General features: G+C 35.8%; 1 protein-coding gene across 2 annotated transcripts in view; it reads left to right on the forward strand.

The window, feature by feature from the left end:
- LOC149261666 (agamous-like MADS-box protein MADS2) overlaps positions 1–25,865 on the forward strand; it is a 418,152-nt gene that overhangs the window by 206,549 nt on the left and 185,738 nt on the right. For both annotated transcript variants that reach the window (XM_089382170.1, XM_089382173.1), the window contains exon 2: positions 15,088–15,157. In XM_089382170.1, coding sequence (XP_089238296.1) covers positions 15,088–15,157 — 70 coding nt within the window. The remainder of the gene's footprint in view (positions 1–15,087; positions 15,158–25,865) is intronic.

A 25,865-nucleotide genomic window follows, 5' to 3' on the forward strand; every position in this document is an offset into this window, starting at 1 on the left:
ATACGGTTTTTTCAGTGGTACCTCCCGTGAATGTTTTTGTATGAGTTTGTCTAATTTCTGTAACTTTTTGGTATAACTTTGGCATAAATTTCTTCATCTTTGTAAGATTGGAGAATGTTAATGCCAATTTTCTTCCTTCAAAATATGACTCTTAAACATGAGAGATAACCCATGAAGGAGCTTGTTATTCATTCTCCACTAGAGTATCTTTGTTTCCCTTATCCTCATTTGGGGTTTCATCCAAAGGGGTATCTTGATCTTGTTCTGAATCTGGAAGAGCCTCCAAAGAATTTAGTTGAAGGAAGGTTCTAGCCTTGGCTCACCTTTAGCTAATTTCATTAGGGCTACAACCTTGTTTTGTTGATTTCTTTATCACTTTCATTCTAGTTAGACACTAGCTTCTTTAGAAATAGGAGCTTGGTCATGCTTGTCTTCTTTTCATTGGGGGGACTTTTTGGCAAAGTGCATATGTGTATGACATTCATTGCACATGGAAAGTGTCTACCCATAACTCATTTCTTGGATATGGATCAATTCTCCTATATTTAACTTTTGGGCCTCTCATAAACCTTTATTGAGGTTTATATCAACAAAAATGTTACAATAAGAAAATTGACCTATTTTTTTCTCTTTTTTATCTGAATAGAGGCCAAGACTTTTCCAGTACCTTTTATTGTATCACGCCCTCAATGATGATGAGGAAGGGGTGGCATTCAAAGCCACACTGACACAACAATAATATCAAAATATGGTCATAAATATAGAGTTCACAGAGTCATAAAGAGGAGTTTATACCCTATGAAATACCATCATGATCTAAAAATCAAATGTATTTCCATTTTATTGAGAAATAAAAAGACATAAAAGCCCCTTCCTTCTACCAAGAATGTTACCTGGACTTGAAGTGTGGGGGTTTTGTTTTTCCATGATATAGGTTTCAACAACTCTTGGATTCAGCCATAGGCCCATAAAGTTTTTGACTAATTCTTTTTATGAGAGAACTAAGGCTCTCTTGCATGAATATGATGGAGAGTCTCCAACCACATGAATTTCAGCTAATTTATTCAAAAGTTTTGGTGGGGAAAATAAATCGCCCAATGTTTCTGAGCCTGTGCTAGGGCTCTGAAAGCAACCTCATCCTCTATGGCATGGTGAACAAATGTGTTACCCCATAATTGTAAATGAAACTGAGAAAAAACCTATGAATTAGCTATGAGTTTGTGGGGTATTGTTTAACTGAGACAGAGTAGTGGGGTTGTACATTATTAGAAAGTCATCCAACAATTCATACACAAGGAGCCTTTCTTTATATCTATGACATCTCCTGCAATACAGGATGAAATAGATTCACCTAGTGTTGGCTTGTTGGGGCCTGAACTAGGTTCAGAGTTAATTAGCCAAAAAAATCCCTTTACTACTGGCCCTTTTAGCAATAATTCACGGAGCATGGACTGAGGTCTCACTCGAAGTAGTACGGGAGGGTGCTAGAACTAGGTTTCCGCACCCTTGAGATGTCTGAGAGGTTCGACTGGTCCTACTTTTTGTCCTTGCGTGCAAGTCATTTCACGCAATTCCCTGTTCCTCATGGCCTGATACGCTACCTTCACACACTTCCCTATTCCTCACGGCCTAAAACTCTACCTTCGCGCAACCCAAACCAGGGGCTGTGGGGCTTTCACGCTGCTAGAGCCGTGCTCTGCGCTATTACCCGAGATCTTACCTATCTTCCTATACTTGTTAATTACCTCCGTGTACATGGATGTTATAATTATTTATACAAAACATTCATATAAGTTCGTGTAGCAAATAAACAGTATACTTGCAAATTATACCCAATCATATATTAAAACAGGAAAAGATGCACAAAAATATGGTAAACATCTCCTTATTGATTCTTCCAACAGTTACAGACTCGACCTACCCTACGCACTCAATGGCAGGGGTCCACGCACTCAGCTCCATACTACTACGCCTCTGTGCACTCAGTTGCAGAGCCTTCCCCTACCCTACGACCCAAAGACAAACTTTACACTTTTACTTAATCACTTAGACTTCTCATCCTCTTCTGATCTCTATTGGTTATCTTATAGACTTAGAGCCTCACTCTATTTATACAATCCCATGGTCCGCAGACCATTCATAGGTCTATCTGACTAACATTACATTACAAAAACTAGGGCAGACAACCCTGTGACTCTATTATGATTTTGCGCTCTGCGGCTGTAATTTGCGAAGATTTTACAAAAGGATTTGGTCAAAACCTGGGCCTTAAGCCCAAAAACATGTCTTGGGGGAGTTCCATGCCTAACAGGTCCCCAACACAAACATCATGAATCACCCTCGAGTCACTCTATTGGTGCAAATATCTTTGCGCGGAGTCCTTCCAACTCTGCTCAAACTGTTGCAAGGTCGACAACAAACTGAGCTACTGCCTGCTAGATCTACTACATGCACTGTTCTGAGCCTGCGGTGTCAGAAGTGCTTCTCTACATCTGTGACTGTATCTCCTGCATGTAAGCGAGCTTGCCTTCAATTTATGTTGTGACGGTGAAGGCCTCGTCCATCCAAGGCTAAACGCATGCCCTTAGGACTGCTTCCTTGTGTCATGTCGCATCCACCTGTTCTTTTAGCGCTTTGGCATGTTGCATTCTTGGGAGCCTTTGAGTGAGGGTTACCATCTGCACAGATCCTTTGACACTGTCATACTGTTGTTGGAGTCCTCTTGTCTCTATCTCTAAGCACTCGATGTTGGGGACCTCCTATAGATTTTTGAGGACCTCAAATGATTCTTCCAACATGCTCGTGCAGTCTCGCGTTGCATTGCCAATCTTGTCCAGTCTCATTGTAATAGCGCTAACGCATTGTTTTCTGACTTCTAGAGGGATGGACAACTGCGTCTTTAACCACAAATCAGTGATCTAAGGGTTCAGCTCCATCTGAACCTTCGTCATTTCCTCCCGCGCCTCATGCACCCCTACTGCTAACCTGTGGATGCACGCCTCTATTGGTGTGTTTGCTGGGATGGCTAGCTTCGCGACGCTTTGACAAGCTTCATCTATTACCTGGACCAGCTGTCGAATATGCGACACCACTTCATCGCACTGCAAGATCAACTATTCCATATTGATTTTCTGCTTGCTGAGGACTTGCAGTGTGCGGCGCTCCTTAGCTCGGAGTTCTATAGTTATCCCATTTTGCAGAAAGTATAAGGTATCCCATGGGAGTGTAGCCATGTTGATGTCAACACCCTTCAGCATGCTAACCATAGGCCTATTGGCATCATTTGTTGTCACTAGTGCTCCTTCTAGCAACACTACAGTATTCGTCACCCGAGCACACAACATTTGTTCTATTGCTGTTGTTTTGACTATGAGGCTGGTCGAAAGGGTACCAGTCAGAGGAGGGCGCACCTGCAACTCCTACAGCTGCGCTCTGAAGGGCCCCAACACAATCTGGTTCTCCTGCATGAAATTTTGGAGTGTCTCAAAGGTGACATCACGCACTGTCTCTTTGATTTTGTGTAGATCACCCTTGTTTAGGGTGATTGGGTCAATAGAAAACTTCGATGCCTTGACCTTCTTGCGCATCCCTGTCTACTTGGTTAGGTGTTGGCACTTCAACTGTGTTAACGCAATTTGTGGGTTCGTGCCTCCTTCTTCTTCCTCTGCTTCCTACCTATGCGAAGGTGATGTTTGGCCCTCGCGCACTTTTGCAACAGCCTCCTACGTTGTTGTTCTTGTTGTGGCCTTTTCCTATTCAATTGTTGTCTGTGCAGCATCCCGTGCCACCCGCACTTTTCTTGTCGTTGCATCCTTACTTCTCTTTTCTGCCAATTGTGTGATGCACAATTTGGCCTCTTCTTTCTTCCTCTATGTCGCCGACTTCTCTATCTCCTCATTGTCTGGAGCGTGCCAGTCTAGCGACCATGTCTCCAGTACATTAAAGATGACATCGTCCATGATGACAAAGGGTAGCTTTATCCATTGTTTGGCTAGGTCTTTTTGTGCTATGATGTATATGCTATGGATGTCTGCTTTAAATTCCGCAAAACTCCATAGATTGTTGCAGCCAGTGGGCGACAACTGCAGCTTGCGGTTGATCCCCATTCTGAGGTTCATTTCCATGAACACCTAGAATATTTTACTATCGTGGATCCTATTGGTATCCTTTATGGCCCAAAGTGAAGCGTACTTTGCAGCCTTCGGTAGATCCCAGTCAATTGTGGGGAATTGACTATCTTCCAGCAATTCCCCTGCCACGAGTACTATGGACAACAGAAGCCATGCATAGTGGAATGTTTTTCCCTGTCCCTGAGCTTCGTGATAATTCTACAAGGATTCATTGCAAAGGAACTTGGACCAGTTAAACTGGACCCCCTCTGCACACTGTTTAACAAGTGCTACCACCAGTGTGGGTATGTCGTCCACACGGCACTTTTGGATGACCTTACCGGCAAGTATTTGGGTCGCCACTCTCACGGCTTTATCGTTTATGCTGGATATGGTATAGCCCCTTTTCTTTTTTTCCAGCTTGTATTTATTCTTCATGGCCTCCGCGATAGCCAAGTCACTAGTCTTGCTTTCCGAGATGTCTGCGGGGTCCTCTCCTTTGCATGGAAGCTAGGAAATGCGGTGAATCAAGTATGACATGAGCGGGATGGGCTCCTCCAACCATAAACACCCATCATGCACTAGGCAAAGCAGCTGGTTGATGACAAAAATTGCTACTAGGGCATGGGGGAAATGCGGCACCCATAGCAGGTTAAGTAGCCCGGCCTTTTCCGCTCCATAGAACCACTTTCGCGGCTCTAATTCTGTAAACCCCGTCATGTTGTTCTGCTTGGGCTTCATCAGGTGTGAGGTCTCAAGGTGAGGGAACTTCTCGTGGTTAGCGAGGTCCCAATCTTCAAATTTTAAGCTTAGCACCCGTCCCAGGTGCGTGCCCTAAAATATAATGTTGTCTCAAAGATGCGGGGTCTGGAGTGAGGTCTTGGTCTCATAAAGGTCCTTGGGCACTTTCGCCTTTCCTTTCCGCGAAGGGGCATAGGCGGGCAACTTTGTCGCGGGGTGCACAGGCTCAGTTTCCTCCTCCGTGACTTGATCCTCGTCCTCTTCGATGATAAGGTCCTCAAGTTCTTCTTCTTCTTCATCGGTCTCTATGGTGACGACTTTCCCCTTGTCCTCCATCAACAACTTGGTGCGAAGCGGGTTCCACGGGGACACAAATATGGGAACCATCGCTTGTTTATCCTTCTTTGGTCTTGGTGTGCGTGATGATTTCGGGATTTCTACCACAATCCCAGCACCTTACGGAGCATCCCCCACAGTCAGGGCCTACATGGCCTCTTCGGCAGTCATTTCTATTATTTCCATAACTTCCTCAGCTGCTGCCATCGTGTCTACCCAGAAATCTATCACTTACGAACTCAGGTACTCAATTGACGCTCGGCACAGAACAAACAAGGCTCTTCTAAATAGCTCAATTCACAAATGACCAAGTGTTATTTTTTGGGTAGTCCCATGTAATTTATAGTGCTTTTTGAATTTGAATTCAACCGTTCCCCCCAAATCCGGTTCATTAATGCTCCCTTGGCAACAGATTTTCCTAGATCTTACCCATAAATCGTGTCTTAAATGCCTGCTGCCTGCTCCATTTGGTCTCAAGTCAAGCATCCCATCGCGAATAGTGACTTCAATGGTCACTTTCTGGCCAACCCGTGGCAGTGCAGCTCCCCGTGCACGGTCGCGGTCCTTGTGACTCTTTACTTCTGCGCGTAGCTCCGACATCGCGTAGCTACCCGGCTGAATAGTTTCTAGTCCTACACTTCCTTTCAACTGCCTGGAGCACGCAGACTGTACTTCCCTTAGTTATTCAGGTGGTCGCACCACCTATGTAAAGTTTCATCCTGTCATCCATCATGTTTCCTGGAAAATACCCACCTTTTATTGTTACAGGTGACATTGCACACTTTATCATCTACAACGCGCTACCCTGGTTGATTTGCTTAGTAATGTGCGGTCCAAGCCAAGACATAAGACTAATCAATTCATAGCAATAGGCCTCAAACCTGTCATTGTGATCGTGCACATCCTACCTTATCACCTTGGTCTTTTAACGAGAAAATATTCCTTTATCTCGTCCTCCATCTTCTTGACTTCCACGTCCACCAGAGCACTTTTCTTCCTTTATCGTACCCTTTCTTCTTCAAGTTCTTGGAGCCTAGAATTTCCGAGTTGGATTTCTACTTCCAAGGTTCCACAAACCATCGTACCTACTGGTGTTATCATGCACGGTCTAAGCTTTTCATGTACTATAGGGATTACAACGTTTGCTTTATACTCCAGCCTTAGTGGTATCTGCGCAGTCAGGTTCTTGCATACGGTTCTATAAACCCATAGAACCGCTAGTACACATAGGTCCCAATCAGTCCGCTTCGCATTGTGGACCTCATTCAGCGCTTTGTGTATTTTGTTAAAGGCTTCTGTGTGGATATCCTTCTGCGCACGTGGTTTTTGCATACTTTGTGGTGCCAACTGGAGCACTGGTTCATGCCATTGCCTTACCCAGACCTGCTTACTGATTGTGTCTCCTACCATGAGGACTGTTTGTAATCGTGCAGGTTTCACACCATATGCCTGTATCCACCTGGATAGGTTGGTGCACACGTCGTTTTGTCCAACAATCTTATCTATTAATCGCATCAAAGGCTTCCTAAACCATGTGCGCATCATTCTTTTGCAGTCGCGCCAATCCTCAAAACTTCTTTGGTGCGTACCCCACCATATTGCGAGCGTAGCTTCTAGTACCCATTTCAGAGAGTCGAAGCACTATTGTTCCAACACTTCTCTTTCAAATCTGTTCAAGAAGTCGTCCACCTCACTTAACTCGTCATACGTTAGTAGATCTCTTACCTTTGTTGCTATGCAGCGTAGCGATCTCGTCATCATGTTACCGTTGAGCATGGTTACTTTGTGTAACTTGTTTTGCCATCGTTCTATCTCCTCATTAGAATCTTATGTCCAGGATGTTTCGCGTTCCCATGAGATTCGGATATCAGCAGTTGGATTTACCCAGTCTTGATCCCGTGCGGTTATCTTGTAGATGCACTCCAGATTGTCGTCGCTGTCATAGCTGCACACTGGCTTCATGTAGCACGATCCTTCTGCAGGGTCTAAAGGTACGACTATGCACAAATACTTTTTCTCAAGCATCATCTTATGCTTCTTTATATTTATTGCTCCATTCATGTCAGTGGTCCAATCCATTCCCAACAGCAGGGTAGCGATTGTTGTCATCAACAACCTCTATCACTTCGAAATCTGCTAGGGTGCTTACTCCTTTGATATCTACTATGATTCCCTGCAATCTCCCCATAGGTAGGATCTTTTGTTGGTTCGCCATTCGTAGTTGGATAGGAGACCATTGCAACGTAGGCCTGCCCATGTGCTCCCATGTCTGCTTTGGTAGGACGTTTGCATCCGATCCTAGATCTAGAATCACTTGGTCCATCTCATATTCCCCAATCTGCACGGTCAATCTCATCTCCCTTCCTGTTTCCGTCGTGTGCTTCCCGAGCTTTCAGACTACGCGTGGGTCTCCTAGTGTGGTCCCAGCGCATCTAGTTATGAGTTCTTGCATCCCCTTTACAGCCTTGCTGTTGCGTAGTAGCTTCATGCATGTCTCCAACAACGTAGTGAGCATCGATGGGTCCATTTTTGACTCTATTCTATCTTTACTTCCTGAAGTTGAGGCATTAGCGAAGCTCCTCTTAGCTTCCATGAAGGTCTCCTTAGCGCGCTCCAAATCAAATTCTAGTTCCTTCGTTGGAGGCTTGTGAACCTAGGTACTTTCATGAGGCTTCTTGCCTTTGTCATCCGCTGAAGTAATTCCACTCCAGAGAATAATATTTACATTAGGGTCTTCCTCGTGTAGCTCAGACCTCATCATTTGCAGGTTCTGAGTTGGGGGAGGTTGGAGTGCTCCTTTATCACGCAACCTTGCTATCAGTGTGGGACAATCCTTTGTCTCATGATCAAACAACGTACAATAAAATCATGATGGTCACGTTGGATTCATACAATCATGGGCATAATGCCATGGCCCTCCAAAATTGTAACATATCAGTTGTCCATGCACTCTTCCTAGTCCCCCTCCACCTCGGCCTCCTCCGTGCCCCTGAAATCTAGTGCGAGCCATTCCTGCATTTTGATCGAGGGGTCATGTTTCGGCCTAAACTCTATAGGTAGGTGTTCAATCCATCATGAGCTCATAACTTCTACAGGCACGCTCATCATGTCCTACTAACCTACAGAAATTACTAAACAACTATTGTGAATTTTGCGTATACTTTTGTAATGGGTGGCAGTTATCTGTAGCATGCTTTCCTCCTATCTAACAAATTGGGCACCATAGTGCACGTGGCCCACTTGTTCCTGCTTGTGCCTCAGGTCTTAGTGGCATTGGTCCTCCTCTCGCAAGGTAATTCTCGAACACCGGGTAGTGGTCCTTATCATGCCACTAGCCCTTGCATTTTATGCACCATACCTCATCGCGCATCTCTAGGCGGGTTATCGTGTCTTGTTTCAAACTATGCATCTCAAGGAACATGTTTTCCAACTGCACATGAATCTGTTGAAGTCCGAGGTTGGGATCTTGTATCGAGGTCTTATACAATCTCATCGCAACCTCCAAGGCCTCGGCCTAAGTGCTTAGCCTTTGTTACGATAATGTGTTCCATAGATGCAGTGTTAACAATGCTACAAACCATTCGCAGTGTTGCCCATCTGTTAATGTCATGTTCGCTTCGCGAATTGTGCACTTCAATCTTTGATCCAACTCCCATGGGGTCTCGCATGGTAGCATTGTTATTTCGTTGAATCCAATGATCGACTATGCCTCTGACTTTTTCCTGCTAAATTCTTTGTTTAGTGTGGCTTGAATATCCGCAATCCCCGCATTTGGATTGTCATTGGAATGCTTAATGTACCAAGTCAGCGCGCGATCCTGCAAAGTGCTGACCAATGTTGTGTTCTTTATATTGTCATCCGTGACTCCCTGTGCTTCCCGTACAACTTTTATCATGAACCAAAACTAGTCTAGATCTTCATTCCCTACTCCATTGAACACTGGTAGCTTATCGCGCTTTCCAAACTACTTTGTGGTGGTGGCGGAGGTGGTATGGGTGAAGACGGGGGTGAAGATGGTGAAACTGGTGATGGTGTGGGTGGGGGTGGTATGAGAAGAATTCTCTGTCTTATCAAATTGATCGCACTCCTTGGTGAGACCTTCGCGAGCTCTTCTTCACCCCCTCGCGGAGGTGAAATCAAGGGGCTAGTTTCTAGGTCTGTCCTACCTTTGTCTATGTAGATCATCCCACTTTGTGTAGCCCCAAACATCAATTTATTTGCATAACCCGTTTTTCACATAGTAGCATTTTAATCCAAGTGTTCAAATATTTAACATACTTACCTCGCGGTCCTTTGAGGAAGCGTCGTTCTGCCTCACTATAACTGACTGAAGTATCTACCACAAATTCGGTGATGAATCCTCCTATGGTTTGATCAAGTCATTGATTGACAACGCACATGATCTTGTCTTCCGATGCTTCTAGTCTACACACCAATTCTAGAGTCCACACAATAGGTTTGTCGATTTTACACCTTCCTTGGCTATCTGCTAGCTTCGCGATCCACTCGTACAACTCAGTGGGGAAGGATGCAAAGAAAATTTTGTGGATCTATGCATATAAGTAGCAGTCTAACCACTCTTCCTCTGATAGTTGCAGATTCCTATTTTCCTGTGTCGCGAACTTATGAATCTTCATGTCCAACCAATCTTCAATTCCTTTCTTTGTCGGATTCGATTGATACCACATTAGACATCTCTATGCAGATCCTTGTCATGGCAATGGAACCATTTTTTGGCTTGTTGGCGCTTGACCCAGGTTTGGAGTTAATTAGCCAAACAAATCCTTACTACTAGCCCTTTCAGAAACAGTCCGCAGAGCGCGGACTAAGGTCTCCCTCAAAGTAGTATGGGAGGGTGCTAGAACCAAGCTTCCGCACCCTTCAGATGTCTGAGATGTTTGACCGGTCCCACTGTTTCTCCCTACACGCAGGTCACTTTGCACACTTCCCTGTTCCTCATGACATGATACATTGCCTTCGCGCAACCCTAACCAAGGGTTGTGGGGATTTCACGCTGTTAGAGACACACTCTGCGCTGTTACCAGAGATCTTACTTATCTTCCTATATCAATTAATTACATTTGCATACTTGAATGTTATAATTATTTATACAAAACATTCATATAAGTTCGCGCAACAAATAAACAATATACTTGCAAATTATACCCAATCATATATTAAAACAGGAAAAGATGCACAAAAATATGGTAAAATTCTCTTTATTGATTCTTCCAATGGTTACATACTCAACCTGCCCTGCGCACTTAGTTGCAGGGGTCTGTGCACTCAGCTGCAGACTACTAGACCTCTGCTAACTCAACTGCATAGCCTTCCCATACCCTATGACCGAAAGACACACTTTACACTTTTACTTAATCACATAGACTTCTCATCCTCTTCTGCTCTCTATTGGTTATCTTATACAGTTAGAGCCTTGCTCTATTTATACAATCCCATGGCCCGGGGACCATGGGTAGTTCTTTACAGTCGACATTACATTACAAAAACTAGGGTGGACAACCCTGTGACCATATTATGATTTCATGCTCCGCGCCCGCAATCCGCAGAGCTTTTATAAAAGTATTTGGTCAAAACTTGGGCTTTAAGCCACAAAACATTCCTGACAGGGATTCCATGCCCAACACATAAATATAGAAAAAATATGGTAGCTAGGGAAACCCTAGCCACCATAAATCATATCCTACAAATATCCATTTCATTATTTTTCTATCTACAATATAAAAATAAACTAATTTTCTTATGTGTTTATATAGATTTTAACACTATCGACAATTCTTAAACACATAAAAAAATAATTTTTTTAAGGGAACCTTTTTTAGATTCTTATTCCTTTATTTTTACATCATTTTGCAAAAGCGGCATGTAATTTTTTGAATAAAATATACCAAACGGGGAGAAATATATAATTTCTTAAAATATTATCATAAGCAGTTATCAATAAAAAATAAGAGATTTCACTAGAATACCAAAGAATGTTTAGATTGTGAAAACAAGAAGGGAAATGGAGGAACATAAATGATTTAGTGTTTTGTAAATTTCAAGGGAAGTGGAATAACTTGTGGAGTACCTCATAGATCTATTTAAATGCTTACTATATTCACTAATCGACACTAAAGAGAGTATTTTTGTCACATTTTTAACTTTTGTATTCTCTAATACTATACTATTTTAGAAAAAAGGGATACCCACATAAGTTGAATACATTTATTTAATTACCCACATAGATAAATCAAATATTAATACATCAATGTATACATGGTCGAAACTCTCCAGAATGGGAATAATCCATAACCCTAGCTAATGTGGAAAATTGAGGAAAGATATTAAGTAAAAGAAAATAATTTACATGAGTATCTATAAAAGGTTTATTAACAACAATTGACCTTCCATCTTATTTAAACAAAGACCATCATACAATGAGCATTAATCCATAAATCAAGAGATCATAGAACAATGTGCATTAATCCATGAATCAAGTATCATTAGTAGTAACTAGAATATGAACCAATGGATCATTTTATGTTTAAAAACTAGTCATGACAATTAGATTAGGTAATTACAAAATTTCACTAATAAATACACTTTACTAAAATCCACATTCAGCCATGTTTAACATAACTAACTCGTAATTGTCTTAACATCCTAATATCTACCTTAAAGAAGAAGTTGGGATAGCATTGAAGAATTTAAAAGGAAGCATTACATCCCATCCACCTACCAGGACAAATTCGTAAATGACCAATATAGCTTGAAGATTTTTAAACTTTCCTTCTATAAGGATCTTTTTCAAAATTCCTTCTACATGATCATTTATTCTATACTAGATCACACTGAGGATACATCCTAGAGAATCTTCCTAATAAAGTGCATGCTTAAATCATTTTTTATATTGAAATAGACTTTCACTAATTGTCTCATGTCTAAATATCTTAATGTCTTCCCCTCAAGGGATATGATTGAGGGATTGACATATAAAATATAATAGGAAAATGAAAAAAACATTACTTACTATAAACCCCTTAATGGAACCTTCATGTATACCTAACATAACTCAAAGCTTTGAAATCATGGATTATGTAATGGTCTTTGTAAAAATGTCTATAACTTTAATATATAGAGTCTATTTTTAGCATTTTTTTATTAGAGCAATTTTGAGTTCCAAAATGTACCTCTTAGAGAAAAGAATAAAATAGTAGTGAAAATTAATAAAATAACAATAAGGAATTTTTAAAATTATAGAAATAAAACTACTATTTTCTATTGTATTTTCAACAACAAAGTTTCTCATTATAGCTTTCCTCATATTTCATATGTCAGAAAGACATAGAATTAGATTTTTCATCCAATGATTACCCACTCTCAATCCTTTTCATTATACCCACATTGAGAAAAAAAGATATGATATGATCTAATGGAAGTATGTAGAGTGGGTACTTGTTGGATGTAGAATGTAATTTCGTGTACGAGTGCCCATATTTAAAATTTGAGTAAAATTATAAGGAGTTAAGTTGAAAATATAATTAAACAATGTAGTTTTCTTCTTTTTCTTTCAAAAATATTTACTATTAAGAATGATTATCAGATTAGTTTCTTGGTATGTTTTCATTTTCATTCCCATTGTGTATCTCACAATTCCCCTAATCTAACCACCTAGTTCTCAAATTTCAGTACTATACTTAAGAAACATAGGATATCCACATAGAATGGAGACCTTGAAGTATCGACTAGCAAAAATATCTCAAATATTATTATACTAGAGTATATATACAGTTAAAACTCTCAAATAAGAAAATAATCCATGACCTTAGAGAATGTGGTCATTTAAAAAAAATATTAATTTTAAATAAAATAATTTGCATGAGCATATCTTAACGAGTAATATTCAATATATTATCCTCCATTCTCTTTAGATAATCTTCATAAAAAAAATTAGTATTAACTCACAAAGTGTGTTTAATATCGAAAAAAACAAACTATTAAATCTATTTATATCTATAAAATAATCATAACCATAAAATTACATAACTACGAAACCAAAGTAAAAAAATCATACTTGACCTAAAATTACATTAACCAAACTAAGATTAAGCCACATTACAATTTCAAAGTATAATAACATATATTGATCAATTCTCTATGTACCTTATTGGAAAAATATTATTTTGAGCAATCTTTCTCATCTTTTTGTGAAAGCATAGTGTAGAATATATGTTCAAAAAAATATTTTAATTAAAGACACAATAAATGCTTACTTCATTTAGGAGTAAATACGAAGATCGAGAAAATATTGTTGCATTATTAAATGATATTGACTTTATTTGGATAACCATATTTTGCCATACTTTGAAGTTAAACGTGTTTGCAAAAGAAGAATTTATGGTTGTCTCAGAAGAAGGAAGGTTCTAAGTGATATGATTTAGTATGCTAAATGTTTCTCAACGTATTTGCAAAAGTAAAAATATTAATTAAAGGAAAAATATTAATTAGATTTAAGGAAAAAGTTTTTAAGTCAAATAATTTATTATTTTAATTAATTTATTTATTTAAGATAGTTTAATTTATTTTAATGGAAAATGAAAGATGAAATGAAATTTTTATTATTTTATTTAGAAAATTTATTTTTGAAAAAGTAAATATTTAAATAAAATAATATTAGCATTTTTGGACACATTCATATAATTTAAATGTTTGATTGGGCTTAAAGTATGTTAAAACTGTTTATTTTAAGAAATTGGCTTTTTAGGATGTAATGAAATATGTTAATGACCCATGATCTAGAGGCATCTCGCAAGAGTGAATGTCTACACCTTATGAACAACTAGTTGCTAATTCTAGGTGGTGTCGTTTTCCTTAAATAAAGATGAGGGGTTTTCCTTGAATAATAATGAGGGTCATCCTTCCTTCATGGATTGTAGCCATTGATTGTTGCCCTTAGTGATGATTTGACAACTAAGTTATGATAGATTTTCCCAATGTTTATTAAAAAAAATAACCTAAATGTCATTAAATAAATATAGATAAACATAATACATTGATGCAAACAAGAAAATCAAGTATGGCAACATGGGTGACAAGAATTCCAATCTTAAGGTTTAAAGTCACTTATAAGACTAAAAGGTCTTTTAGTAATGGAATAATTACAAATCCTTATTTGTAAAATGCAAATAAATTAATATATTTAATGAGAACCTATAAAAAAAACTCTTCTTTATTAAATCTTAGCTATGCATGTAATATCTGTAATAAAAAAACCTCTCAAATATCACATTTTCGTTTCAATATTAACACTTGTATCAACTTAATAAATGCGTTAATTTAGACTCTTTTTAATACTTTCAATGAAGTTAAAAAAATGAAATATTCACTCTGATAAATATTACTTAAATTAATTTATATATTTTCTTTTCAATATTAACACTTGTATCAACTTAATAAATGCATTAATTCAGACTCTTTTTAATACTTTCAATGAAGTTAAAAAATGAAATATTCACTCTGATAAATATTACTTAAATTAATTTATTATCAAATACTTATTGGATTGTTTGTATTTTATTTGGCGTTGTTTACTAAGCCACAATTTTGTTTGGACCGTAAATTGTTTGAGAGTGACTTTTATTTTTTAATTTGATAGTTGGAGTATTTGAATTAGTTGTTGGATATTTAATATAGATTCCGTATTATCAAAATTCCAAAATCCTGAAACTTAAGAAGTGTAGTCAAAATTTCCAAAAATTTTAATTAGATTTTACGAATTTTCATTATTTTCTAAACTATTAAGCTCTATTTTATAAAAGGGAATAAAACACTAATCTTACAAAATTCAATGATTTCCCGTTATTCTCTCGATATAGATTGAAATTGTTTATGTTTTGTGCAGTATGACAAAGACACTAGAGAGACATCGGAAGTGTTCCACTTTGGTAGAAGATATCAGCAAAGATCAACAGGTGATGCGCATGTCTCTCTGATACTTGCTCAGATTCATAATCGGAATTTTCATTATTTTTTTTAATTGGTTTGTGATTTAAATTTTTTGAATGCTATTAATAAAAAGTTCATATATTTTGTTTTAAAAAAACTAAATTAAAAAATTGCTTTTAAATATATATTATTTTTAGTTTTCTTGTGATAAAGTATTTCACACTTGCTAGAAAGAAATTATTAAAAATAAACTTAAAATAATTTTAATGAATATAAAATTATTAAATAAATTTAAATAATAGGTAATTTATTGATTATGTTAATATGTAAATTTGTTTTAAAATTGGATTTTCAGAATTATCAATAACTATTAGATTGATGCTAGTAATTTAATCTCTATAAAATATTTTAGAAATAATACCAAAAATCAAAACAGATTTATTTTAAAAGTATTTATGGGGTTTAGCTGTTTTATTTTAATTTATTAATGAAAAGAATGTTATCAACAAATCTCATATGAAATGAGTTATGAATTTTAGGCATGTTATAATGCAATTCATAATATTGACCAATAATACCATAAATAAATCTATTTATAAATTAAAAATCTCCATAATAAATTGGGAAAAGTAAATCTCCTTACTTAATATTGTTACATTTTTTTTAAATATATATATTTTAAAATTATATATCAATTATTTTTTTTATTAAAACTAATAATTATTAATTTAAATAAAATTATAATTTAATTATTTTTTATAAATTTTTTAATTTTAAAAATTTTAAAAATGTTATAAAGTGTTTTATGCTTATTATGTATATAATATCATTTATCACTTATTTAATTTATCTAATACCACTAATATTATTAGTGTTTATAAATAATTATTTTATATATTTATAAAATTAAATTTTTATTAAAAAAATATATAATTTCCCATTTTTAATCTTTCAAAAATATTAATGTTCATACTAATTTTGTGAGGAATGTCATTATGCTGTTGAACGATTTAATTGTTTCTCACTATGTAGATAAATTGTTTCTCACTGTGAGGAAATATAAAGTTCACATTGAAATATAAAGTTGATTAAGTTTATTGTAATTATTATGCAATAATAAACGTTTGTTATTATTTACATCAAATAGTTTTATAAGTAAAGAGAACCAAACTAATTTAATGATAATATAACAAAAAGATTATATATGTCTACCCTCACTACATATAATATAGATATTATATATATATTTGTAAGTATAGGTAGTGCTTTTCTTTTCTATTTATAACAACCAAAGAGACCAGATACATCGTTGTGGTGGCCTCAGCATGTCCCGAAGGGAAACTAGGTCTGTTGGCCACCTTAGTTTGCTATAAGCATTCCAAAAACAAAATTTAACGAGTCTTTCCATTCTGGCTATATGCACTATACAACTGAAACTACCTATTAATCTACTAACATGCATAAAACTGTGAAAATAAAAAGGTTCACTGAAACACATAAAGGACTCAAGAGGATCATTCCTTTCTGATGCCGGTATTCTGGTCCATGTCCATGGGAGTATCCATTTGTTCATCCTAACTTGGGGCTGTACAATCCATCCGAGACAGCAGCTGATACATCTCCTCCAGTTTGTTGTTCTGCTTGATCATGATAACTTGGAAATTTTTCATTTCTTTTTGCAAATTTGGCACGCCATTTGCAATTTCTGCCATTTCCTTCGCCACCTGCTCCAGAGCCTTTGCAAGGAGGCGTTTTAGTACCCAGTAGATATGTAGGGACTGCCTATACAGAGTCAGCCTTCCCCGCGTATTCCCTGGATCTCTGATCATTTCAGCCCATTCTTCCATCTCGGAGTCAGATTGTTCCTCCATCAAGATGGCTTCCATGTCTTGAATGATTCGGCGAATGTCTTCACTCGTGTCTTCCCTATAAGCTCTGGCAGCTTCCTGGACTGCTGTTAAAGTAGATCTTCTCTCTCTGCCCTGGTTACTTGGAGCATTTGTTGGCTGGCCCTATTGATTCCCCTGCCTCGGTCATCCTCAGTTTCCACATCCTCTGCCATGACCCGGGTGTGCCATCCTGCTTTCTACCTTATCCTATTAACAATTATCATTCACAGGGGTCAGTTTCTAAAGTTTCTCATCATTGTCTTCCACCACAATTTTCTTTGTGGTTATTCCTCTACTCCTTCTACAATCCCTGCCATTTGTTTGGGTGTTACGCTACTCGTCATTTTCAGGATACATGAAGCAAAAAAGACCCTCTATCATGCGAATCAATTGTTGGGCTAGGGGTAGGATTTTCGTATCCCCTCTTTCAGACTTCCCCTCTGCTTTTGCAGTGAGTTGATTGATACAGTCTCCCAAGTTTCTTCCCGGGCTGTGCTCACGGCCATAATTCCTCCATTCATCAAGAATCTCCCCCCCCACCCCCGATTTTGGCCCGACTAATCCTCACAATGTATTGTTGAGTGGAGGGCGAACTCACACCAGCCCATTTCTTCCTCAGGGGCTTCACATGTATTAAATTTGTCCATTCTACCTATTATGACAGAGAAAAGGAGTGAAGGGGTCTCAGGTTTAACATACCCGGAATCGCTAACCTCCTTGATAGCTCCTTCTGGCTGCGCTGCGCTCTGCTCCTCTTTCGCCCCACTTAGTTTACCCTTTCTTCTACACTTCGCCACCTTCATATAATGCATCTTCACCGTCCTTCTCATTCTTCCACTACCGCCGCCACTACTTCTAATCTCCTTCATTCCACCTCCCCCACTCCGATTTTTTGAGAATTGCGCTGACATGCTACTCATTGTTTTGGCTGGAAGGGCGGCGTCATACCTGTGGTTTCATCCCCTTGTCCTGTCGTGATCATAATCTCGCCTGCCATCCTCACCTACCTTTTTCCACATCCCGATCGGGAACCATCTGTCTCTATTGCCTTTGAATCGTGTCTTCATGATTATCCTGATTTAGAATCGTTCTTAGCTGTTCTAATTCTAAGTCCTCTGAATGCATAGTCCATATATTATCCATTTTCCTTCCCTGTTCCTGGCAACCCCAGTTCGCAAAAAAAAATTGCTGCTCTGTTAGCCTCTCTCCTAACATGCTTAATGATCATATATTCAAATCTTTTTAGGATAATTTCTAGCTCTTGGATTAGACTGGCCGTTCTCCAACTCTGCGTAACTTTGTCCCATGAGGTCCCATTGTTAAGTTTTTTGATTACGTGTATGACCATTTGGGAGTCCCCTTCCACTTCCAGGTTATTATATCCATTTCTGATTGCTATCTTTAATCCTTGATGTACTACCATCAATTCAGCTTCATTGTTACTCATGATGCCACCATTGTCTGAGTAAATCCATTTTGTTCTGCCTTGATCATCCCTAAAGAGACCTCCAAACCCTGCTGGGCCTGGATTTCCTTTAGAAGCTCCATCGAAATTTAACTTTATGAATCCAGCCATGGGACGAGAGAAGTGCATGGTGCCGTTATATCCTATCCTGGGTTCTTTCCACATCTGTGGAGCCACCATCCCTTGATGCAGGTTTAGCTTCCTTAAAATCTGATCTTCTTCCGGCGTCGTTTCCCAGTCTTCTCCATTCCAAGTATCCGCAAGTATAGTCTCATGAATATGGCTCAAGGTTTTTCCCCAGATTTGGTCTTTTGTCATCTCTTTGTTTTGGAAAGTTCTTCTGTTTCTTTCTTTCCAGATCATCCACATATTCATCCCTACTGCTAGGCTCCATGCTCGTCTAACCACCGGGCTCATAAATTGTCCTCCTCCCCATATTTTAATTGTGTTTTTAATGCTTTGTTGATCTCTGTGGGTTTTTCCAAAGAGCTTCCTGACCTCTTCCCACTGTTGTTGAGCTTCTTTACACGAATTCAGGAGGTGTTCTTGCGTTTCCTATATAATATAGATATTATTAGTGTTATTGGTATTTGGGTATATTTCCAGTGCTATAGTGATAGTTCTTGGATTTGATCTTCAACGAGCTTCATCCAGATTATTTTAATGAATTTTTATTTTTGGTTATATATATATATTTGCTATTTATAAATTATAAATTATATGTTTATTAGAATTTAATTTTATATAAAAAGATATAAAAAATTTAGTGATTTTTTTTTAACTCAAAAATATTAATTTTACTATTTAAATACTTTGAAAATTTGTAAGAAATATTTATTATGATATTTAATCATTTATGTGAAATTCAACCATTTAATGGTTTTTGAGTGTAGAAATATAAAATTAATTTGGTTTTTTTAATTTTAATTTAATTTAATTATGATATTTTAATATATATATATATATATATATATATATATATATATATATATATATATATATTATAAGTATAAAACAATAAAATCTAATAATAATATAACCAAACAACCAAATTATACACCTTTTGCATATGCATAAGTTTTGATATTTCTTAAAATTTTATATAGATCACTCGGTATACATGGTATATATATGATAGAGTCCTAACAAAATTTAGTTAGGGGATGCCAACAAAGTCCAATTATATATATATGTGTGGGGATGATAACAAAGTCCAATGGTTTATATGTATAAAATATTTAATAAATATATGAAATGATCATTTTATGATATTTTTTTTTTTACATAATTTGTTAAAAATATTGTAGAAAAATTTAATAACTAAAAGTTTAGTATATTTAATATGTAAAATATTTTTTTTGGATATTTAAGATTTAATTCCAAATAGTGATGGTCATCTCCCTCTTTAATTTAATTAATTAAAGACATATCATATGGAATGAGTTATAGGTTTTCGAAGAATTTGGTGCTGATAAGTCATGGTGTTAGCCAATGGTATTGTAACAAAAACAATATATAAATATGGTAATAGACATGAATCTCCATGGTTAAGAATCATGGAGTAAATGCTTTTTTATTTCTCATGAATTGAAGAATATAGTCATTTACCAACCATTTTGTTTATGTGATTACAGTAGTAACATAGGGCTTCAACAGTTTTAATTTAATTATCATGTAGGTGGTAGTGATTTAAGGTAATGGGTTATTGGGGAGCGTCAAGATTTATTTATTTGAAACCATATAGTGTAATATTGTGATTTATTAAATATATTTTTATATAATTTTCATTATAAATTATTTAGAGTCACCATCCTTAATTAATATTTTATATTGTGATTCAAAGCTAACCGTTCTAATCTAAGAGTCAAATTATCAACTCTTTCCATTTATACCACTATTTATTCAGTTGCCAAGATTTGACTCTACATTTTGTCGTGATCATGAACCAAAATGGTTTGTTCGAAACATGTCGACAGAATACTCAAGATGCGATTAGTACTGAAAGATGTTCAAACAAAAAAACATATCTTATATGAACACGAGTTAAATATTTTGGAGCATGCGCTATTAGCAATCCATGGTATTGTACGAAAGTCTTTTTATAGATTAAGGATCTATATGCAAAGTGAGATTAATCTATATCATTAAATATCACATTACATGTATTTTCAAATGTACATATAAATGTTTAAACAATATATTAATTCTTTTTAGAATCAATAATTACGATGTAGGGCTTTCCCCTCTTAAATTAACTCCCTTCTTAGGTTACATGTACATTCATGGGCCCTTGATTTAGGTGTTAGACGATTAAAATAGTTTGATCCATCATATTGATTTGAGCAGTATTAAGTTAGTTACATATTATAAGACTCAGGATGCAACACGTAGACCTCTCCGTTTCTTGGCACCACTTATAGGTGCTTCTCTTAACCATGGTATTTTACATGGAAACTTTTAGGGGCTAATGTTCACCTAGTGGGCTAATTTTCCATGATTGTTCTAGAAAAAGTATTCGCCAATTTCCAATTTTATAATATAAAATTATTTTAACTTAAAATTCTTCAACATTATATAGATACTATATATAAAATCATTATAAATTTGAATAATCTTACAAATATATAAATAAACATTTTATAGTTTGCATGTTAGGGATTAGTGAGATTTGCCAATGTTTTTAAACTTCAAGAAAATTTTCCATCCGTAAGATTTTCCTTGGTATTTAAGTGGAGTGAAATTGAACATTTGTGCTTACACAAATTCAATCTCATTCGTGTAAAGTTTGCATTCGGCACAACTTGAGTTTTAGAGTAAGTTGTATTTTAAATTGGATTTTCTCCTCAGCAAATCAACAGAAGATCAACAAAATCCAGATAATTACTGAAAATGGTTAAGTAATAGGAAATTGAATGTTATCAATCTGAAGTGCATTCGTAGCAGTACATTTTGTGGGTGATTTATTCTTTTAAGAGAAGTTGTTCTTGTAATGATGAATTTAGTTAAATTATCACACACCAGAATGTTGCTTATGATAAATTTATACCGAATGTCATCCCAGTTTATTGTTAAAAAAAAAAGGATTTTTATAAATGAGATAGAGTAGTAACAGTACTCTATATGCATTTATATATATCCATATAAGATTTCCGTGAATATTGGTTAGGGGTAATTGGTCACACTGTGGAGGAAAGACCCATAGTAAGAAATTGGAAGAAGTAGAGTACTGACATTAATTATTAGAATCTGGGTTATGTAACTAGTATAGGAGGTCGGTTACTTCCAAAGGCTAAGTGGTGGCTTTCCATCAGGAATAGTCCCAAGACCATTAAAAGACAAACCTAATAGAAATTATAAAGTATTAAAACAGAACTCACTAAACATGACGAGATGTAGTATTAAATAAAATGCAACGAATAGTGTTGTCATTAGCAACTATAACTTTGGACATGCACCCTTGGACATACAAACATGGTATCCTCGATAATAAAAATAAAACCTTTTTTTTAGAAAACCATAAAAATCACGACCAATAGAATAAGGAGTGGATAAAGTTAATGAAAACAAATAAATAGCAGCATTGTGCTTTATTCCACCATCACATGCATTAACAATCTCTAAATAATTATTTTCCTTTACAGAAGAGTAGAAATACTCGTAAGAAAAACTTGGAAAAAAAATTGAGTTACAAACTTACATTGTGACAAACTGAAGAATCAAAGATACAGTAACCTGATTTAGAAATCCATAAATGCATGAAAGTTATATTGCTATAATGTATACATGATTACACCCAACAGTTTGTGCACTGGGTAAAATGACTACAAAGTGTGTAACAAGAACAGTCAGGTAGGAAGTTAAGGAAAATTCTAGAAAATTTTTATTATCACATCTTCCAAGGGAAATAAGAAAATAACACATTAACATGCTCAATAAAGTACAAAATAGTTTTTCTTCAGAACTGTTGGCAGTAGAGGAAGCTATCCCTCCCTCACTATTGTATATAATAAAAGAGAACGTAATTATAAAAAGAAGGTACAAGGAGTGAAGCCAAGTCAAATGCTAGCAATTTAATCTAGAATTCTTGAAAAACATTGGAATGATTATGGAAAATATAAGATTAAACTCTGCCATGGAAAAGTTCTAGAGAAAACAACTCAACAATATACGATTAATAAAATTCAGGATTAAGGTTGTAGGGGAGAACTGCGCTTAAAAGGAAAGAAATTAACAAAAGAACCATTGTATGATTGAGCCCACTGAGCATGGAACCATAGAGGGGTTTCTCAGCAAGATGGAAATAAGGGTTTTCTATCCAAAGAAAACTCACCATTACTAAGAAAACACTTATGCCAAGTTCAACTAACACTTATGTAGATACCACAATGAAAAATATGAACAAAACATTAGTTTGAAATGAGTCATGAGAACATGCAAATAGATTATAGGGAGGATTTCTAACCAACTATAAATGAGCAGGGAGGAATACCCTTAAGCAAGTACAATAAATTGTTGTGCATATAGCATTAAAAATGGAAAAGAATTAAAGGGTATCAATGGTCTCACTGAGTAAAATAAACACATTTCCCCTTTACTACATTAATTTCACAGAAACCCTCACTATATATTTACATATAGCTATGAAAGTAATTTCTTTATAAGAAAATGAATTCCAGAAATTACAACATGCAAGAAACATTGATAATAACACATCAAACATACATGAACCACATAATAACCAAACAACTTGGAATCAACAATGTGCTAAACGACCTGAGAATAAACTTGATAATTGAAAGCCTTAAATGGGATATGAACAATAGATTCTAAGTTAACAAGGTAACATAACCATCTCCTAAATATTGTAGGAGTCCATTTATATCTGGGATCCAAAAAACCTTAACCATAAAACAACATACATGAAACAGGTAGTCTAAGTTGGTAAATCTGAAAACCTAGAGACTCTAGATTCAAGAGATAGCAAGATAAGCCAAACCTGCCTCGCGATTTTAAAGAGGGACATTGAAGATCCTTAGAATATTCAGCGAGACCAGTAGAACATACATTCACAATGGACCAACTCTCACAAGTGAGTAAACTATAAGTGATTCATTAAAAAAAAAATGCGAGCAAACAACTAGAAAACCTTGACTAAAATTACCTAGGGAGTGTTATCTTACAGAGTTGAAAACCATGGCACCTCCTTTCGAAAGTATGAATATTTTTTTTGGAGGAGAATCTTTTGATGTACGGAGGAGGAAAATCCTAGAACAACTCTAAAACGCAAAAATATGAGAGGAACCATGAAAGTGCACAAAAGCCTTTGAAAAGCACCAACATGAGACACAGTCAACTCTAGTGCTAGCTTCATTTAGCTACTCATCTGAAGGAGAGATCATCGTGAGCAATTGGGCTACCTGAGATGAGAATGACTGGCAAAGAAACGAAACTCCAGTGACATGCAAGGGAAGCCATAACTAGAATCGGAACCAAGAAAAATGAATGCGAGTAAGCAGTGAAGGTAATACCCAAATACACCCTTGTCTCCTTCCAAATGAGTGCCTATCATGAAGAGCTAGATCGTCTTCCACATGGACTGCGATAATCCTAGAACGATGAACCTACTTAAAAACCTATGTAGTACAAGAGTAAAGTACAACTTATATTAATGGGTGATGTAAAACAATGTATGTACAGGACGATTGTGCCTTCAGGACAATTATATTATTTAAATTATTAATTAATTAAGAGTATCAACCACGTATTAATGCCTTGTTATAAACTTTTTGAATAACATATGAAAGATTGAGAACATATGTTTATTCTTGACTGTCATGACTATAGTTTTAGGGCATGGGTATTGAGATAAACTTTATTATATAATTTAAAAAAAAGTTTAGGTGTGACATGTTACAAGTGGTATTAGACATGTTACTATTTGTTACCCTTTTTTTTTCAAAATCTATCAAATATTTGTTATTGGAACTTGAAAGATCATCTTTAAAGATTAAGAGGCAATCTGTGTTGGAAAGGTTATAGAATCGGTCAATTTGGCATAATGTAAGTGTGTTCTGTTTATCTTCTACTTTTGAAAGGAATTTTGTTTACTAATATTTATCCTCAATAATGCTTTATATGTCACAATGCTTCTCAAATTTATGCATTAGGTATGCATTAGGAGGTTTCCTTTGCAGCATCTTGTGCAATTTCTAGTAATAATACTAATAATAAAGAAGTTATAGTCTAGTTAATTTCTATGATTTTTATTTAAACGGGGAAATGTTAGATATATCATAAGATAAGTATTTTGATGTTTATATACGTTTGTGACTCATTTAATTTATATAGTTTCTCTAATTTTAATAATAATCAAATATAAAAAATTAAAATTTATGGCAAAACTAATTATGGTTTTTTAATTAAGCTTTTCTAATTTTCAATTTAATTAAAAATAATATCAGTCTCAAGTATAACTTCTATTTTTTTTTATTAAAAAAATATATATATATTTTTATTATAAAATTTTATATTAATTAGTTTTTATGATTTTTTTAATTTTAAGTGTATAAAATATATTTCAAATTATTAGTTTAAATATTTATCACTTAATTTATTTTTATAACTAACTAATATATATATATATATATATATATATATATATATATATATATATATATATATATATAAACTACTTGATGAATTATGGTGATGTTAGGTAAATAAGAAAAACACGAATTATGGTGATGCTATGTAAACAAGATTATAAATGATCCCAGCTCGAAAGGTCATCTGCAGAAAAATAACCTATACCTTGAATCTCCCTCAAAGGTAGGCAATCCCCAAACTAGAAAATATATGTTCAAGGGAATTTCTAGCACTGCTGCTTACTTCCTTAGTTACCTTTGACTCCCTTGTCACCCGCTTAGCTACATCTGCATTAGCTAAGATCTTGATCCCATTATCACGAGTTGTTACAGCCAACACTGAACCACAATTATTGAAACAGAGACAAGGTCTACCCTGCAAAAGGCTAGAGGACTGAATCAATTTAATACCCAATCATAATAAGAAAACATTAATGATGTCAATTGCGTGAGTTCAACTGGCTGAAATTAATCCAACTTTCTAACATGCTAGCTCTCATCCTAAGCCAACTATTGATAGCTGACCTAGTTCACCCTCAATACCATGAGTGGAATGAGGGGGACTACCAAGTGGATTTCCCTCGGAAATGAATTAAGTGGAGAACCCAAGAAAAGCAAATATATTATGTATCTAATCTCTGCAAGCGATGGATTGGTATATTAGATTGTGAATACGTTGAGCTTCTAAAATTTAATTCTGAATTTATTACATGTTTTTCACTGCAAACTTCATGTT

The sequence above is a fragment of the Pinus tabuliformis genome, chromosome 6 (assembly GCF_031772625.1).
Source record: "Pinus tabuliformis cultivar Carrire ecotype Pingquan chromosome 6, CPIR1, whole genome shotgun sequence".
NCBI lineage: Eukaryota > Viridiplantae > Streptophyta > Pinopsida > Pinales > Pinaceae > Pinus > Pinus tabuliformis.